Source organism: Haliotis rufescens, unplaced genomic scaffold, assembly GCF_023055435.1.
Source record: "Haliotis rufescens isolate VD_foot unplaced genomic scaffold, xgHalRufe1.0.p SCAF_2, whole genome shotgun sequence".
NCBI classification, from domain to species: domain Eukaryota; kingdom Metazoa; phylum Mollusca; class Gastropoda; order Lepetellida; family Haliotidae; genus Haliotis; species Haliotis rufescens.
Genome location: NW_025963890.1, coordinates 61,669,075 through 61,685,459, shown reverse-complemented (window position 1 = coordinate 61,685,459; position 16,385 = coordinate 61,669,075). Strand labels below are relative to the sequence as shown.

Genomic DNA, 16,385 nt, shown 5'->3' with positions numbered 1-16,385 from the left:
AAGAACAGCGAGCTATCTTAACCTCCAGCAGCGGAGAAATGGCTTATGATGGATGACATGCAACCATAGACTCTTTTCTTCTTCTAAAAACACAAGGGAATACGCTATAACATCAGATCAATATATGATATTTGGCCGGCCAGGAAGAGAGCAGCAGAAGCTGTAAGTGAGCTACAGCTAGGAAGGGGAGGAGTAAGAATGCACAGGAAGTCGACATCTGCATGTTTGTTGTTGTAACGCCACACTCTGCAATATTCCAACAACATGATGGTGGACTGTAAATAAGAGCCTGAACCAGACAATCCAGTGATTGATACTGTGCTCCACGATACACGCCTATGGGTTAAAGACATGTTATCAAGCCACCGAGCCTCACTACCTGACTTATTTGGTCACCTCTCACAAAAGTAAAACCCCAAACCTGAACGTATTCCTCACGTTACTTTGATATAAAAATAATATGCAATGATACTGACATCCATTCCAGTCTTCTACAAGATATCAAGCGTTTTCTGACAGTAAGGGACACACGTGGCCCAGTGGTTTAAGCTTGTGAGTTGTGTCCCTTAGCTGTTTCAGGATCTGCTTGACCAAGCCTTACTTTGTGAGTATCATGAAAAAAATGCTAAAAAATGCCCATAACTACCTTAATAAATGAGAAAGTTATGGGCACTTCCTGCTCAATGACATCACTTCCCTTTGGGGAGGATACATACCATTCTTTAAAACAATAAGTCACTGACTCCAGCTACCTTAATTAGAAAGTCAAATGCAACTCTGGTCGAATGACATTACCAGCCACGGACAGGCAGGGACAGGCAGGCAGTTATTTCGGAAACTGCATACACCCTACCTTTACACTTGTTGCATGCCACAGGCTAACTTGATATTAGATATTGGCTACCTTGTACCTATGCAATGGTCAATTGTTAAGATTCAAAATCAACTGTGGCGAAATAATTTCTTGCTATCCATCTTGTATTCACCACTTCTTTGATCTTTGATCATTCATTATATCAACCTCAACATGCTTTATTTTCAATCAACCAATAACTCCTTTAAATTTAAAGAAATAGGGAAACGGTTCACCACAAAATTTCTAAAAAGTACAGATCCCATTAACAACACTTTTGTAATGGTTTAATAGCTTGGTTGAAATCCATTGACACAAAAAAACCATGATAAAATTCCCAACACATCCAATTACAAGAAACTTGAATTACAAAATGTTTATACCTAAGCTAAGTTAATTAATTAAGGCAAATCCATGAAATACTGAAGAACACATAAGACGAGTGTGCTTTGAAATAACAGTGTATCATGAGCATATATATTTGAGTGTATGACCTTGAGAGTGACCTTGTATCAGTGACGTATGTAGGATATAGTCCATGTAATGTCTGTTGCATTCTTTTGTCTCAACAGACTTGGTAGACAAACCACCAGTTGAGGACCATGATATCTGCCATGTTGGATCTTAACCCTTGACTGAAGACAGACCCATTGTCCATACCACAAATGAGGTTCAGCCAACAGGAAGAGTTTTATGTGTCTGAAGGCATACACTACAACCAAAGGAGGAATTAGATGGCACCGCATAGTATCAATGGTGGAACATTGTGTCTATATTTTTGTGAGTCTTCTTTCCTATAAAATTGCAAAACAAACTGGTTGAATATCATATGAATTGTTAACGTTGAATGAGTGTGTGAGTGAGTGAGTGAGTGATGGAAGGAGTGAGAGAGTAACTGATAGGAGTGACGGAGGCTTCAAGGAAGGAAGGTATGGAGAAAATTCAATTTCTTAAATATTTTTTAACATTACATAACTTTTTATAATACATAAGTAGGACAATGAAGACATCATTTAAACAAAAATAATTCTTTATTATCTAACATTATTTTCAATTTTTAAACAGATTCATCTTTGACGACATACAACACATATACCATAACCACAACCACCAGCCTCAAAACCCAAAACGAGCAGTTCAAATTGATGTGGACTTTTATTTGATACAATTAGTCTGAAGATATTAAATCAGTTATCGCCAATTTTCCATGAATTATTTACAATTCATATCGATAACAAGACAAAGGAATGCTAATAGCCCTTTCTGGATCTTTATGTTAATCTATTAATTCAAATCTCTGTCATACAAATCTAGGATGACTCAAACTTAATTCCTACAAGGGCAAAACCAAATCAAATGAAACCCGAGGGACTGTTATGCCCTTCTGCACAAGGTCACAAGTCACGACCTTCAGTCCAGAACGACCATCAAACATTTAAACAATCCCATTTACGGCTAGGCTAATATTGATTACAGCAAACAGGTTTCATTAAATTCATTAGAATATAAAGTAGATTATTATCAAATATAGAGCCAACTTGATAACCAAATGCTATTCAAAGAGCATCCAAATCTTTAACATCATAAATATTTGAAATATTGAAAGCACCAATGAAACTCTTTAAAACATATTTGGAAATGTCATATAGAAGTGTTTATTTTACAGAGCAAGTTTCTTAATAATTGTTTTTAATAAGCCAAAGGTGCCACCCTTGCAAAATCCATTTACATGTTTATTTGATACTTTTAAAGCAAGGATATCCATGGCCATACCAAACAAGAGGACTTCCAATGATTCCTAGAAATTCTGTTCTTCAAGAAAACATATCAGCAAGGGTATTCAAGAAATTACAGAATTCTTGGAATGTTTTACTCAACAAAACCTTCAAAACACGACCTCTGAAACAGAAATTAGTAGAAAAGGAAAAATGCAAGCTGGTCTTAAAAGCAGGGGAGTTGAATACCAGTTGAAAATAGCCAGTGTTAATCAAGCCCTAAAGAAGGCCCGTCACATTGAAAACCATTGCTCCCACCTATTCAATCACACCGATTCTATCCCATGAGGCACGAGTGAATAGATCGCAATATAAAATCAATAGGCAGCCAAAGGCAGCGATGATGGGGTAGAGAGAGAAATGACTGGCCTATGACTGGATTCATGATCAAATAGACGTCAGGAAGCGGACGGCTGCGGATCTATCATTACTGATGAGAATGCAAAGATAGGGGACGGACGTAACACACTTTCTTAGTCCAACTGCTTATGGTTTCAACCTCTGCCAATCTTTTTTTCATAAATATTAACTTGACTTGGTCCAGTAATCGCAACAACTGCATCAAGCATGGCGCTGACGGTGAGAAGGAGAGAACCATTCGTCCAGTCTCCTCGGTCATATGGCTGTCTCGTAGTCCAGGCTTTCTGATCAATCATTGATAAAGAGGCCGAATCCTGTGTTCTTCTTCTCAAATTCCTCTTGTCAATGGACAATTTTACTTTCAATCATCGTTTTTTACCAAACATTGACAAATGTGGATCCTGGAGTGGTCTTGTAGTGATATTGCATTAGCTTTTTTGTCTGAATTTTCATGGAAGTTGAATGAGATGAATTGAGATTTTTTCATATCTCTGTTTCAATCTAATTTCTTCTTTTCAAATTAGGGAACTAGTTTTGTCAATAACCCAAACAAGAAAAACATGTATTTCACGAAACAATAATTATCATCTGTATGGCCATTTCGGATGTACATAAATTGGCATCCACGCCGCAGGCACAATCTAACACCAGCTATCACCCATTCACAAACACGACAAAATCTTTAAAATCAAACTAAAAGCAAAAGTTTTATCTGTCAAAAACATGTAGAAGCTGCTTAAAAGGATTTCCTCCATTATATTTAGAATAAATCAAGGATCTAAATTCAATTCCCTCGAAGAGATCCAAGCGAATTGACCAGCCTTGTTGGAGTGTGTTATTTAGTTATTCTATGCCGCAGTTCTATGCAAACATCCCATGTGTGAACAGCTCTCAGTGGGAGTAGAGGCAGAGGTTTACAAAGACATAAAGCGCCAAGGGAACCCTATATATGCCATGTTATAGCACTGCAAACAGAGCGCCAGTCAAAAACGGTCACTCCAACTTCCTGAGCTCCCAAAATCAATGGACCTATCCTCTGAATCAACCCAGTATAAGATCTTATTGCCATGGCAACGGCCTGAGCTGATCTGTTGTGGCACCTGCCTACTATTGACAGATTCAATTTGTAGCAATTAACAACTTCACACAAGAATATCAACCTCTTTTCAACTTTCTCTTGTCATTTGTGTATGACCAGTGCAACAGTGGGTCCAACAAGTGCCATGATTGGACAGCCTAATCAATATCAGTTATTGATTTCATATTGAATGATGGCAGTGTTGGCATAAGCAGGGAATTCTCGAGGAGGCAATACAATCAATCACTCCATCAAAATCATGTTCATTTCCCGTGCATAATGTATTCACTTTCCTTGTGCGATGGGCTTGGTTCTGAAAGGAACAAGTACCTGAAGTGCCATGACTGAACTGGAACAGTCAAGTCGGTGCCAGATAGACACAGCACCAGGTCACACACAGCACTGGGGCACACACAGCACTGGGGGACACAGCACTGGGGGACACAGCACTGGGGCACACACAGCACTGGGGCACACAGCACTGGGGCACACAACACTGGGACACAGCACTGGGGCACACACAGCACCAGGTGACACACAGCACCAGGTGACACACAGCACTGGGGCACACAACACTGGGGCACACAACACTGGGACACACAGCACTGGGGGACAAACAGCACTGGGCCACACACAGCACCAGGGCACACACAGCACTGGGGCACACACAGCACCAGGTCACACACAGCACCAGGTCACACACAGCACCAGGTCACACACAGCACTGGGGCACACAACACTGGGACACACAGCACTGGGGCACACAGCACTGGGGCACACACAGCACTGGGGCACACACAGCACCAGGGCACACACAGCACCAGGGCACACACAGCACCAGGGCACACACAGCATTGGGGCACACAACACTGGGACACACAGCACTGGGGCACACACAGCACTGGGGCACACACAGCACCAGGGCACACACAGCACCAGGGCACACACAGCACCAGGACACACTCAGCACTGGGGCACACATAGCACCAGGTCACACACAGCACCAGGTCAAACACACCAATGGGGTAGACTGGGGTAGACACATCACTGGGGCACACACAGCACTGGAGCACACACAGCACCAGGTTACACACAGCACCCGGACACACACAGCACTGGGACACAAAGTACCAGGAAACACACAGCACCAGGACACACACAACACCAGGAAACACACAACACCAGGATACACACAGCACCAGGACACACACAACACCAGGATACACACAGCACCAGGTCAAACACAGCAATGGGTAAGACACAGCACTAGGGCACATACAGCACTGGGGCTCACAACACCAGGAAACACACAGCACCAATACACACACAGCACCAATGCACACACAGCATCGGGGCACACACAGCAGTGGGACACACACAGCACTGGGGCACACACAGCATCGGGGCACACACAGTATCAGAATACACACAGCACCGGGTCACACACAACACCAGGATACACACAGCACCAGGTCACACACAACACCAGGATACACACAGCACTGGGTCACACACAGCACTGGGGCACACACAGCACCAGGTCACACGCAACACTGGGGCACACAACACTGGGACACACAGCACCAGGTCACACACAGCACCAGGTCACAGCACTAGGTCACACACAGCACTGGGACACACACATCACTGGGGCACACGGCACCAGTTCACACACAACACTGGGGCACACAGCATTGGGACACACACAGCACCGGGCCACACACAGCACTAGGGCACACACAGCACCAGGTTACACACAGCACCAGGTCAAACACACCAATGGGGTAGACTGGGGTAGACACATCTCTGGGGCACACACAGCACTGGAGCACACACAGCACCAGGTTACACACAGCACCAGGACACACACAGCACTGGGACACAAAGTACCAGGAAACACACAGCACCAGGACACACAAAGCACTGGGACACACAGCACCAGGGCACACACAGCACCAGGACACACATAGCACCAGGATATACATAGCACTGGGACAGACACAGCACTGGGACACACAAGCACCAGGACACACACAGCACCAGGATATACATAGCACCAGGACAGACAAAGCACTGGGACACACACAGCACTGGGACACACACAGCACCAGGACACACAGCACCAGGACACACACAGCACCAGGACAGACACAGCACTGGGACACACACAGCACCAGGATAGACACAGCACTGGGACACACACAGCACCAGGACACACATAGCACCAGGGCACACACAGCACTGGGACACACACAGCACCAGGACACACAGCACCAGGGTAAACGCAGCACACAGCACCAGGTCACACACAGCACTGGGACACACAGCACCAGGGACACACAGCACCAGGGCACACACAGCACCAGGACACACACACAGCACCAGGATATACATAGCACCAGGACACACACAACACCAGGACAGACACAGCACACACAAAGAAATAGGGCTCACACAGCATCAGGACAAGTAAAACAAAAATTCTATATTCATGTAAAAATTCATATTATATCAAAATCATTCTTTTCACTGCACCTCTTCTGGAAACTGTTCGCTAAATTTGAAAAGAATCCATGTAGTGTTTTCAAAGTTATAGGTCGAACAAATGTTAAAGTAAATAAATTCAAACTTAAAAAGTGAAACATAACTATGGACAGAATTCCCTGAAAGTTAGGTCAGGGGTATAACAAGTTAAACAAGTATTTGTCACAGAGTGACGAAATATCCCCCGCCATATACACCATAGTACCAAATATGAAGACAATCCAGCGATTAGTTCTTGAGATATTGTGGCAACACCATTTTCCAACTCCAAAAACAGATTTGCCTGCTGTGACCTTGAAAATGGGGTCAAGGTCACCAAATCTGACAGGTGTATGCGGTGTCTGTATATACACTATAGTTCCAAATATGAAGACAATCCAGCGATTAGTTCTTGAGATATCGCGGCAACACCGTTTTCTAACTCCAAAAGCAGATTTGCCTGCTGTGACCTTGAAAATGGGGTCAAGGTCACCAAAACCGACTGGTGTCTGCGGTGTCTGTATATACACCATAGTTCCAAATATGAAGACAATCGAGAGGTTTAGTTCTTGAGATATCGCGGCAACACCGTTTTCCAACTCTAAAAGCAGATTTGCCTGCTGTGACCTTGAAAATGGGATCAAGGTCACCAAAACCGACTGGTGTCTGCGGAGTCTGTATATACACTATAGTTCCAAATATGAAGACAATCCAGTGTTTAGTTCTTGAGATATTGCGGCAACACCGTTTTCCAACTCCAAAAGCAGATTTGCCTGCTGTGACCTTGAAAATGGGGTCAAGGTCACCAAAACCGACTGGTGTCTGCGGTGTCTGTATATACACCATAGTTCCAAATATGAAGACAATCCAGTGTTTAGTTCTTGAGATATCGCGGCAACACCGTTTTCCAACTCTAAAAGCAGATTTGTCTGCTGTGACCTTGAAAATGGGATCAAGGTCACCAAAACCGACTGGTGTCTGCGGAGTCTGTATATACACCATAGTTCCAAATATGAAGACAATCCAGTGTTTAGTTCTTGAGATATCGCGGCAACACCGTTTTCCAACTCTAAAAGCAGATTTGTCTGCTGTGACCTTGAAAATGGGATCAAGGTCACCAAAACCGACTGGTGTCTGCGGAGTCTGTATATACACCATAGTTCCAAATATGAAGACAATCCAGTGTTTAGTTCTTGAGATATCGCGGCAACAAACAGGTGGGACGTACGGACGGTCGTGAATACTATATCCCCCGCTTCGCACTTTCGCGCGGCGGGGGATAAAAACATTCGCAAATGGAAGCCTGTGTGTTGCAATACCCACCAATCATGACAGATAAACTATAGTCACTTGGGTGTTCTTTAACTTCTTTTGAGTAGCATGGTACATTGGGACTTTAGTTATAGCATTACTTCAGTAAAGCAATCCTAATCAGAAAAAAACATTTTACTGTTTTAATAATTTCACAGCAAAGTTCCTATGAAGCTTATCCCATTAATAATAGGTCCAAGGATGAATTTCCATGTCCTGAAAAGGCACTCAAAGGAAGACATCTTTTTACATGTTCACTCTACATTTTCTCACTTGTGACAAGTATGGTACATTCAACACTGTGGAGCACCATGTATCCTTGAAATATGAGCTGGATAACACGGTATCATCTTCCACAAACCATCATCATGTATTAGAGTTTCTAACACTTTGCAGGTGGATCTACGCACATATTGATTCTGCATGAAACAACTGACTATTCATGAGTCCCCAGAGGTTGAATAATTATTAACAGTCTGCTGGAATATTTCTGCAAGGGGGTTAAAACCACTCGGGTTCTGCTGACTACTTTAAGAAGGTTGAGGTAAACAATTTTGCTCAGTTGTGAAGGGTTGATGAACAGTAGATACATCTGTCTCCAAATCAAGTACAGATGTTTATGTTACTGTCACATCAAACGCTACATTCTCATGACATGGAGCCAAGATGGGAACAAGATGGAGCCGAGAAGGGAAACAAGATGTGTGGAGCCAAGGTGGGAACAAGATGGAGCCAAGATGGAGCCAAGGTGGAGCCAAGATGGAGCCAAGGTGGGAACAATATGGAGCCAAGATGGGAACAAGACGGAGCCAAAAAGGGAAACAAGATGGAGCCAAGGTGGGAACAATATGGAGCCAAGATGGAGCCAAGGTGGAAACAAGATGGAGCCAAGATGGGAACAAGATGGAGCTAAGATGGGAACAAGATGGAGCCAAGATGGGAACAAGATGGAGCCAAGATGGGAACAAGATGGAGCCAAGATGGGAACAAGATGGAGCCAAGATGGGAACAAGATGGAGCCAAGATGGGAACAAGATGGAGCCAAGATAGGAACAAGATGGAGCCAAGATGGGAACAAGATGGAGCCAAGATGAGAATAAGATGGAGCTAAGATGGGAACAAGATGGAGCCGAGAAGGGAACAAGATGGAACCAAGATGGGAACAAGATGGAGCCAAGATGGGAACAAGATGGAGCCAAGATGGGAACAAGATGGAGCCAAGATGGGAACAAGATGAAGCCAAGATGGGAACAAGATGGAGCCAAGATGGGAACAAGATGGAGCCAAGATGGGAACAAGATGGAGCCAAGATGGGAACAAGATGGAGCCAAGATAGGAACAAGATGGTGCCAAGATGGGAACAAGATGAAGCTTAGATGGGAACAAGATGGAGCCAAGATGGGAACAAGATGGTGCTAAGATGGGAACAAGATGGAGCCAAGATGGGAACAAGATGGAGCCAAGATGGGAACAAGATGAAGCCAAGATGGGAACAAGATGGAGCCAAGATAGGAACAAGATGAAGCCAAGATGGGAACAAGATGGAGCTAAGATGGGAACAAGATGGAGCCAAGATGGGAACAAGATGAAGCCAAGATGGGAACAAGATGGAGCCAAGATGGGAACAAGATGAAGCTAAGATGGGAACAAGATGGAGCCAAGATGGGAACAAGATGGAGCCAAGATGGGAACAAGATGGAGCCAAGATGGGAACAAGATGGAGCTAAGATATGAACAAGATGGAGCCAAGATAGGAACAAGATGGTGCCAAGATATGAACAAGATCGAGCCAAGATAGGAACAAGATGGAGCTAAGATGGGAACAAGATGGAGCTAAGATATGAACAAGATGGAGCCAAGATAGGAACAAGATGGAGCTAAGATGGGAACAAGATGGAGCCAAGATAGGAACAAGATGGAGCCAAGATGGGAACAAGATGAAGCTAAGATGGGAACAAGATTGAGCCAAGATGGGAACAAGATGGTGCCAAGATAGGAACAAGATGGAGCCAAGATAGGAACAAGATGGAGCTAAGATGGGAACAAGATGGAGCCAAGATGGGAACAAGATGGAGCCAAGATGGGAACAAGATGGTGCCAAGATAGGAACAAGATGGAGCCAAGATGGGAACAAGATGAAGCTAAGATGGGAACAAGATGGAGCCAAGATGGGAACAAGATGGTGCCAAGATAGGAACAAGATGGTGCCAAGATAGGAACAAGATGGAGCCAAGATAGGAACAAGATGGAGCTAAGATGGGAACAAGATGGAGCCAAGATGGGAACAAGATGGAGCCAAGATGGGAACAAGATGGTGCCAAGATAGGAACAAGATGGAGCCAAGATGGGAACAAGATGAAGCTAAGATGGGAACAAGATGGAGCCAAGATGGGAACAAGATGGTGCCAAGATAGGAACAAGATGGTGCCAAGATAGGAACAAGATGGAGCCAAGATGGGAACAAGATGGAGCCAAGATGGGAACAAGATGGAGCTAAGATGGGAACAAGATGGAGCCAAGATAGGAACAAGATTGAGCCAAGATGGGAACAAGATGGTGCCAAGATAGGAACAAGATGGTGCCAAGATAGGAACAAGATGGAGCCAAGATGGGAACAAGATGGAGCTAAGATGGGAACAAGATGGAGCCAAGATGGGAACAAGATGGAGCTAAGATGGGAACAAAATGGAGCCAAGATGGGAACAAGATGGAGCCAAGATAGGAACAAGATGGAGCCAAGATGGGAACAAGATGGTGCCAAGATAGGAACAAGATGGAGCTAAGATGGGAACAAGATGGAGCTAAGATGGGAACAAAATGGAGCCAAGATGGGAACACGATGGAGCCAAGATAGGAACAAGATGGAGCCAAGATGGGAACAAGATGGAGCCAAGATGGGAACAAGATGGAGCCAAGATAGGAACAAGATGGAGCTAAGATTGGAACAAGATGGAGCCAAGATAGGAACAAGATGGAGCTAAGATGGGAACAAGATGGAGCTAAGATGGGAACAAGATGGAGCCAAGATAGGAACAAGATGGAGCCAAGATAGGAACAAGATGGAGCTAAGATGGGAACAAGATGGAGCCAAGATAGGAACAAGATGGAGCCAAGATGGGAACAAGATGGAGCCAAGATGGGAACAAGATGGAGCTAAGATGGGAACAAGATGGAGCCAAGATAGGAACAAGATGGAGCCAAGATAGGAACAAGATGGAGCTAAGATGGGAACAAGATGGAGCCAAGATAGGAACAAGATGGAGCCAAGATGGGAACAAGATGGAGCCAAGATGGGAACAAGATGGAGCCAAGATAGGAACAAGATGGAGCCAAGATGGGAACACGATGGAGCCAAGATGGGAACAAGATGGAGCCAAGATGGGAACAAGATGGAGCCAAGATAGGAACAAGATGGAGCCAAGATGGGAACAAGATGGAGCTAAGATGGGAACAAGATGGAGCCAAGAAGGGAAACAAGATGAAGCCAAGATGGGAACAAGATGGAGCCAAAAAGGGAAACAAGATGGAGCCAAGAAGGGAAACAAGATGGAGCAAAGATGGGAACAAGATGGTGCCAAGATGGGAACAAGATGGAGCTAAGATGGGAACAAGATGGAGCCAAGAAGGGAAACAAGATGAAGCCAAGATGGGAACAAGATGGAGCCAAGAAGGGGAACAAGATGGAGCCAAGAAGGGAAACAAGATGGAGCAAAGATGGGAACAAGATGGTGCCAAGATGGGAACAAGATGGAGCTAAGATGGGAACAAAATGGAGCCAAGATGGGAACAAGATGGTACCAAGATAGGAACAAGATGGAGCTAAGATGGGAACGAGGGGGGTTAGATGGGAACAAGATGGAGCTAAGATGGGAACAAAATGGAGCCAAGATGGGAACAAGATGGAGCCAAGATAGGAACAAGATGGAGCTAAGATGGGAACAAGATGGAGCCAAGATGGGAACAAGATGGAGCCAAGATGGGAACAAGATGGAGCCAAGATAGGAACAAGATGGAGCCAAGATAGGAACACGATGGAGCCAAGATAGGAACAAGATGAAGCCAAGATGGGAACAAGATGGAGCCAAGATGGGAACAAGATGGAGCCAAGATGGGAACAAGATGGAGCCAAGATGGGAACAAGATGGGAACAAGATGGAGCCAAGATGGGAACAAGATGGAGCCAAGATGGGAACAAGATGGAGCCGAGAAGGGAAACAAGATGAAGCCAAGATGGGAACAAGATCGGAACAAAATGGGAACAAGATGGAGCCAAGATGGGAACAAGATCGGAACAAGATGGAGCCAAGATGGGAACAAGATGGAGCCAAGATGGAGCCAAGATGGGAACAAGATGAAGCCAAGATAGGAACAAGATGGAGCCAAGATGGGAACAAAATGGAGCATTAATGGGAACAAAATGGAGCCAAGATGGAGCCAAGATAGGAACAAGATGGAGCCAAGATGGGAACAAAATGGAGCCAAGACGGGAACAAGATGGAACCAAGGTGGAGCCAAGGTTGAGCCAAGATGGAGCCAAGATGGGATCAAGATGGAGCCGAGATTGGAATAAGATGGAGCCAAGACTTGGCACAAGATGGAGCCAAGATGGGAACAAGTTGAGAACAGGCTGAAAAGAATTCAAAGATTTAGATACCTCTCCTTCTTATCGAACATCTGAAATAAACACACCCAAACACAAATAATGTATGCCAGAGGGCATTCTCTGTGGAAAATGGCAACTCATATGACTTGTGCACGAGATGTGAGCAAAAAGTGGCCGATACTTATACTCTTTGATTGATCAGAGAATCCGAAGAAATGACAGGTTCTTGGTTCATGACAAGAGAGAAAATCAAGACAATATGTGGAGAAAAACAGAGAATGATAACGCTTAGAGCTTGCATGTTCTGATTCAATCCTCGTGAAAATTACCTCTTCGAAAATCTGACCTGTCGATCTGCTTTTGTTTCTGTGGCGTCATCTCCTGGGATTCTGGACATAGATCAACTTTCAGAATATCATTTAAGTACGTAGCTTTTAACATTTCATGGGGGACATGTTGTCATGGCAACCAGAAGACTAACGTGTCTCAATCACAGACTTGTCCGCCAGAAGCCATCAATGAGGTTGTTGGACATGAGCCGAACATCACAAACCATAAACTAACCAAAGTTTTTACCCGATATCCTTCAAAGAAAATTGCAATGATTCATGGATTTCTCTTACAAGATCACTTGGTCTATTCTAACCAAAGAAAGCGATTGGAATATCAACAAGCTTTCTTTCAAATCGATGCTCAATGGATGAAGTGCTAAATATTACATATAAGTGAAGGAATGAGTCTGCCTTTACATTAATTTTGAACAGATTTTTCAGTTATCGGAAGTCTCAGCCCCAGGGGTATTCTTGGTAAGAATAGGTTCCAAGCAACCTTTGCTGGTCGTAAGAGGTGACTAAATGGATTAACCTTGGTTGCATGTCATCGTAACATGATGGCATAGATCATTGCTCACAATATCAACCACTGGATTGTCTGATCCAGACTAATTTTTTTATAATTGTTGGAATATTGCTGAGTGTGGCATTAACAACAAAACACAGACACATCAGTTGGCTTCATGTGGGCGGAAAGCCTGTAGTGAGACATGTCCTACACATGCTTTGGTTTGTTTGTTGTTTAATGCCGCACTCAGCAATATTGCAGCTATATGGCAGCAGTCTGTAAATAATCAAGTCTGGACCAGACAATCCAGTGATTGATATCATGAGCATCGACCCACGCAATTGAGATACGATGGCATGCATCAACCAAGTCAGCGAGCCTCACCACCCAATCCCAGTCACCTCTTATTAAAAGCATGGGTTGCTGAATTCCTCTTCTACGCCGAATCCTCACGGGTCTCCTGCTTTGGTGAAACCCGTGACTATGGGTACAGTGTTGGCAAACCAGATCCTGGCATACGTAAGAAAGCCAACCCAGGAAAGCAACCTGCAGTGCATTTGCAACAAACACTTCCTTTCGTTTGTAATAACATTGGGTTTTTTATATTTTTCATGTGTATTTGTATGCAATTGGATGTTAGTGATTTATTCTGTGTATTCTACTTATCTGTGACTTATCTGGGGTACAGGTGACCAGTTCAGATCAAGAATACTGACAGGGCGAAGTTTGAGTGAGTGAGTTGGGTTGAACAGTATTCCAGTCATATCACAAAGTGTCAGCTTAATAGGAGTGATGAAATCTCAAAGTGATGCATGTCTCAGACGTTTACCAGTTTCCTGAAATGGAGCTGACAGACCAAGAAACATAATCGGGCGATCAAAAATTCTGGCGTGCCAAAAGGACGCAACTCTGCACAGCGAATTGTGGAGCCTTACACGACTGGGCCATCAACACCCACAGGGTCAAGCTAACACTTTCTATCAAAAGATGTCATACATAAGGGCCCTTTTGGGCAGACTAGAAATGGCAAATCTTAAATTCATGGAAAGTTATATTATATTAGCACAGCAAATTGAGACACCTCAAACCACTTGAACTCCATATTGGCCGAGGTTAAATGTAGGTCAATTCCCAAATTTGGTTGAGAATATACAATACACACGATAAGTCATACCAGGGTTCAAAATTAATATAAGTCAGCTGGTCTGAGACAAGTCAAATTCAGGAAGAACTTGTGACGTTTCCCTGTGGACTACCATCAGGTAGAAGGCAACTCTGCAGCATATCACTTTTTGTGGACAAATGAAAATAGGAATTTATTTCTAACCCTGCACACAACACACTACAAAGATATAAAATGACACTATCAAATGACACTAATGTTCAGCAAAATTGACCATTTACATCCATAAAATGAGTTCTCAGTGTGTTGCAGTGTATTCCAAAGTATATCACATCGCATCTTCTTGAAATCCAATTTATTGCAATACAACCATTCAGGCAATAGACAGCAAGCTCTCCCTCTTCAGTTTCAACGATGAGGCATGCTGGAATATCAATACGTGTTTGGTAATTCATTGCCAGCAAGCATGAAATCGATGTGGATAGTATACAGATATCTGTATAAAATCAGGTCTCACATTGCATTTTTTTATCTCTGCCATTAATCCTATATATTTAGTCAAACACAACCACTGATTTTTCATATATCAGTTAAGGTAGTGGGAATCTCTTGTTTAGTTTTCATCACAACTACTTTCAAATGTTTTCTGCTAAATCAAACCAATTAAGCTATAATAGTGTACCGGTATGTATGTCTAGCAACAGAGGATTACAAAGAAAGCAGGGTTTTTGTCATGTCTGATTCAAAAAGATCCACCTGCTGACTACGGATGACAAGTGCTGTAGTTGTGTGTCATTAATTGGTTATATGTGATAAGTTGATAACACCATCAGTTGTGTCTCAAGAGAGGCCATGCTGAAATGAGTCTCTGGCATTTGGAAGTTCAAAATAAAGAGCAATATTCGGTCCAAAATGGAAAAAATCCTCATCTATTTTATATGGCAGCCAGACGCTCTATGCTTGGATAAAAATCTGGTAGTTGATGAAATCAGCTTTCAAAAAATTGAATTTCTCAGATGAATTAGAAACTGATACATATATCTTTGAAGAGAGTTTTGTACAAATTCCTTCTATGGTGCTAGCTGATTAATTATCATTAATTATAGGAATATTCCACTCCAAAACCTAACTTTTCACCATCTATTCTTAAGTAATAACACATCATAATTTTCATATTTAAAAAAAAATAAATCCAAATTTAAGAGAAAAAAGTGACTAAATACGCCAATCTGACATTCTTCAATCATTCCATGGAGGCGACCATGTTGTGATCTAGCAAGGCAACGAGAGCAAATTTGAAATTGCAAGATTATGATGTAAACGACACCACCGGAAGGGCCAAATTTAAAGTCCATGTGATTATGTTGTATTAATTCTTAGTGCACATTATTTTCTTGCATATTCTGTCATGAACAAAAACTACTGTAGGTCTGAGTTTGGATTTCGGTCCACTATAAATAAGGTGGTACCATTTAGGGAAAAAAAAGATTATATTCCCACATTCGTATAAATATCATACTTCATTCACACTTCATAAAAAAATCCAACAAGCACAGCTGCCCAAATCTTCCGTGTGATTCGTTCGCTCGGCACACTGTGCCTATAACTATAGTACTTGTATCTACGATAGTCGTGTTTTATATTATGCCATACTTTATGGGTGGTAAATGAGTAAATGTACGAACGTTATTGTTTTCAAGATCATGAGTAAATTGCAAATATTTGTCATCAATTAATTACATTACGAGGCTGAATAATTTTACATATTTGTTTCAAACTAAAAATAATATTTTTTGCAATTTCCTTTAAAAAGTCTACTTTCTAGGAGGATGGAGACTGACTTTTTTAATTGTTCTTATTGTAACGGTAATTTTGAATTAGCATGCTTAAAAAAATCATGATATGAATTTATATTTATG

General features: G+C 42.8%; 2 protein-coding genes across 2 annotated transcripts in view; one reads left to right on the top strand and one right to left on the bottom strand.

The window, feature by feature from the left end:
- LOC124142441 (tyrosine-protein phosphatase Lar-like) overlaps positions 1 to 16,385 on the bottom strand; it is a 483,544-nt gene that overhangs the window by 422,022 nt on the left and 45,137 nt on the right. The gene's annotated exons all lie outside the window — the stretch shown is intronic.
- Positions 8,567 to 8,950, top strand: LOC125381987. The gene has a single exon (XM_048399394.1). It carries the CDS (start codon positions 8,567 to 8,569, stop codon positions 8,948 to 8,950), a length of 384 nt encoding a protein of 127 aa, XP_048255351.1.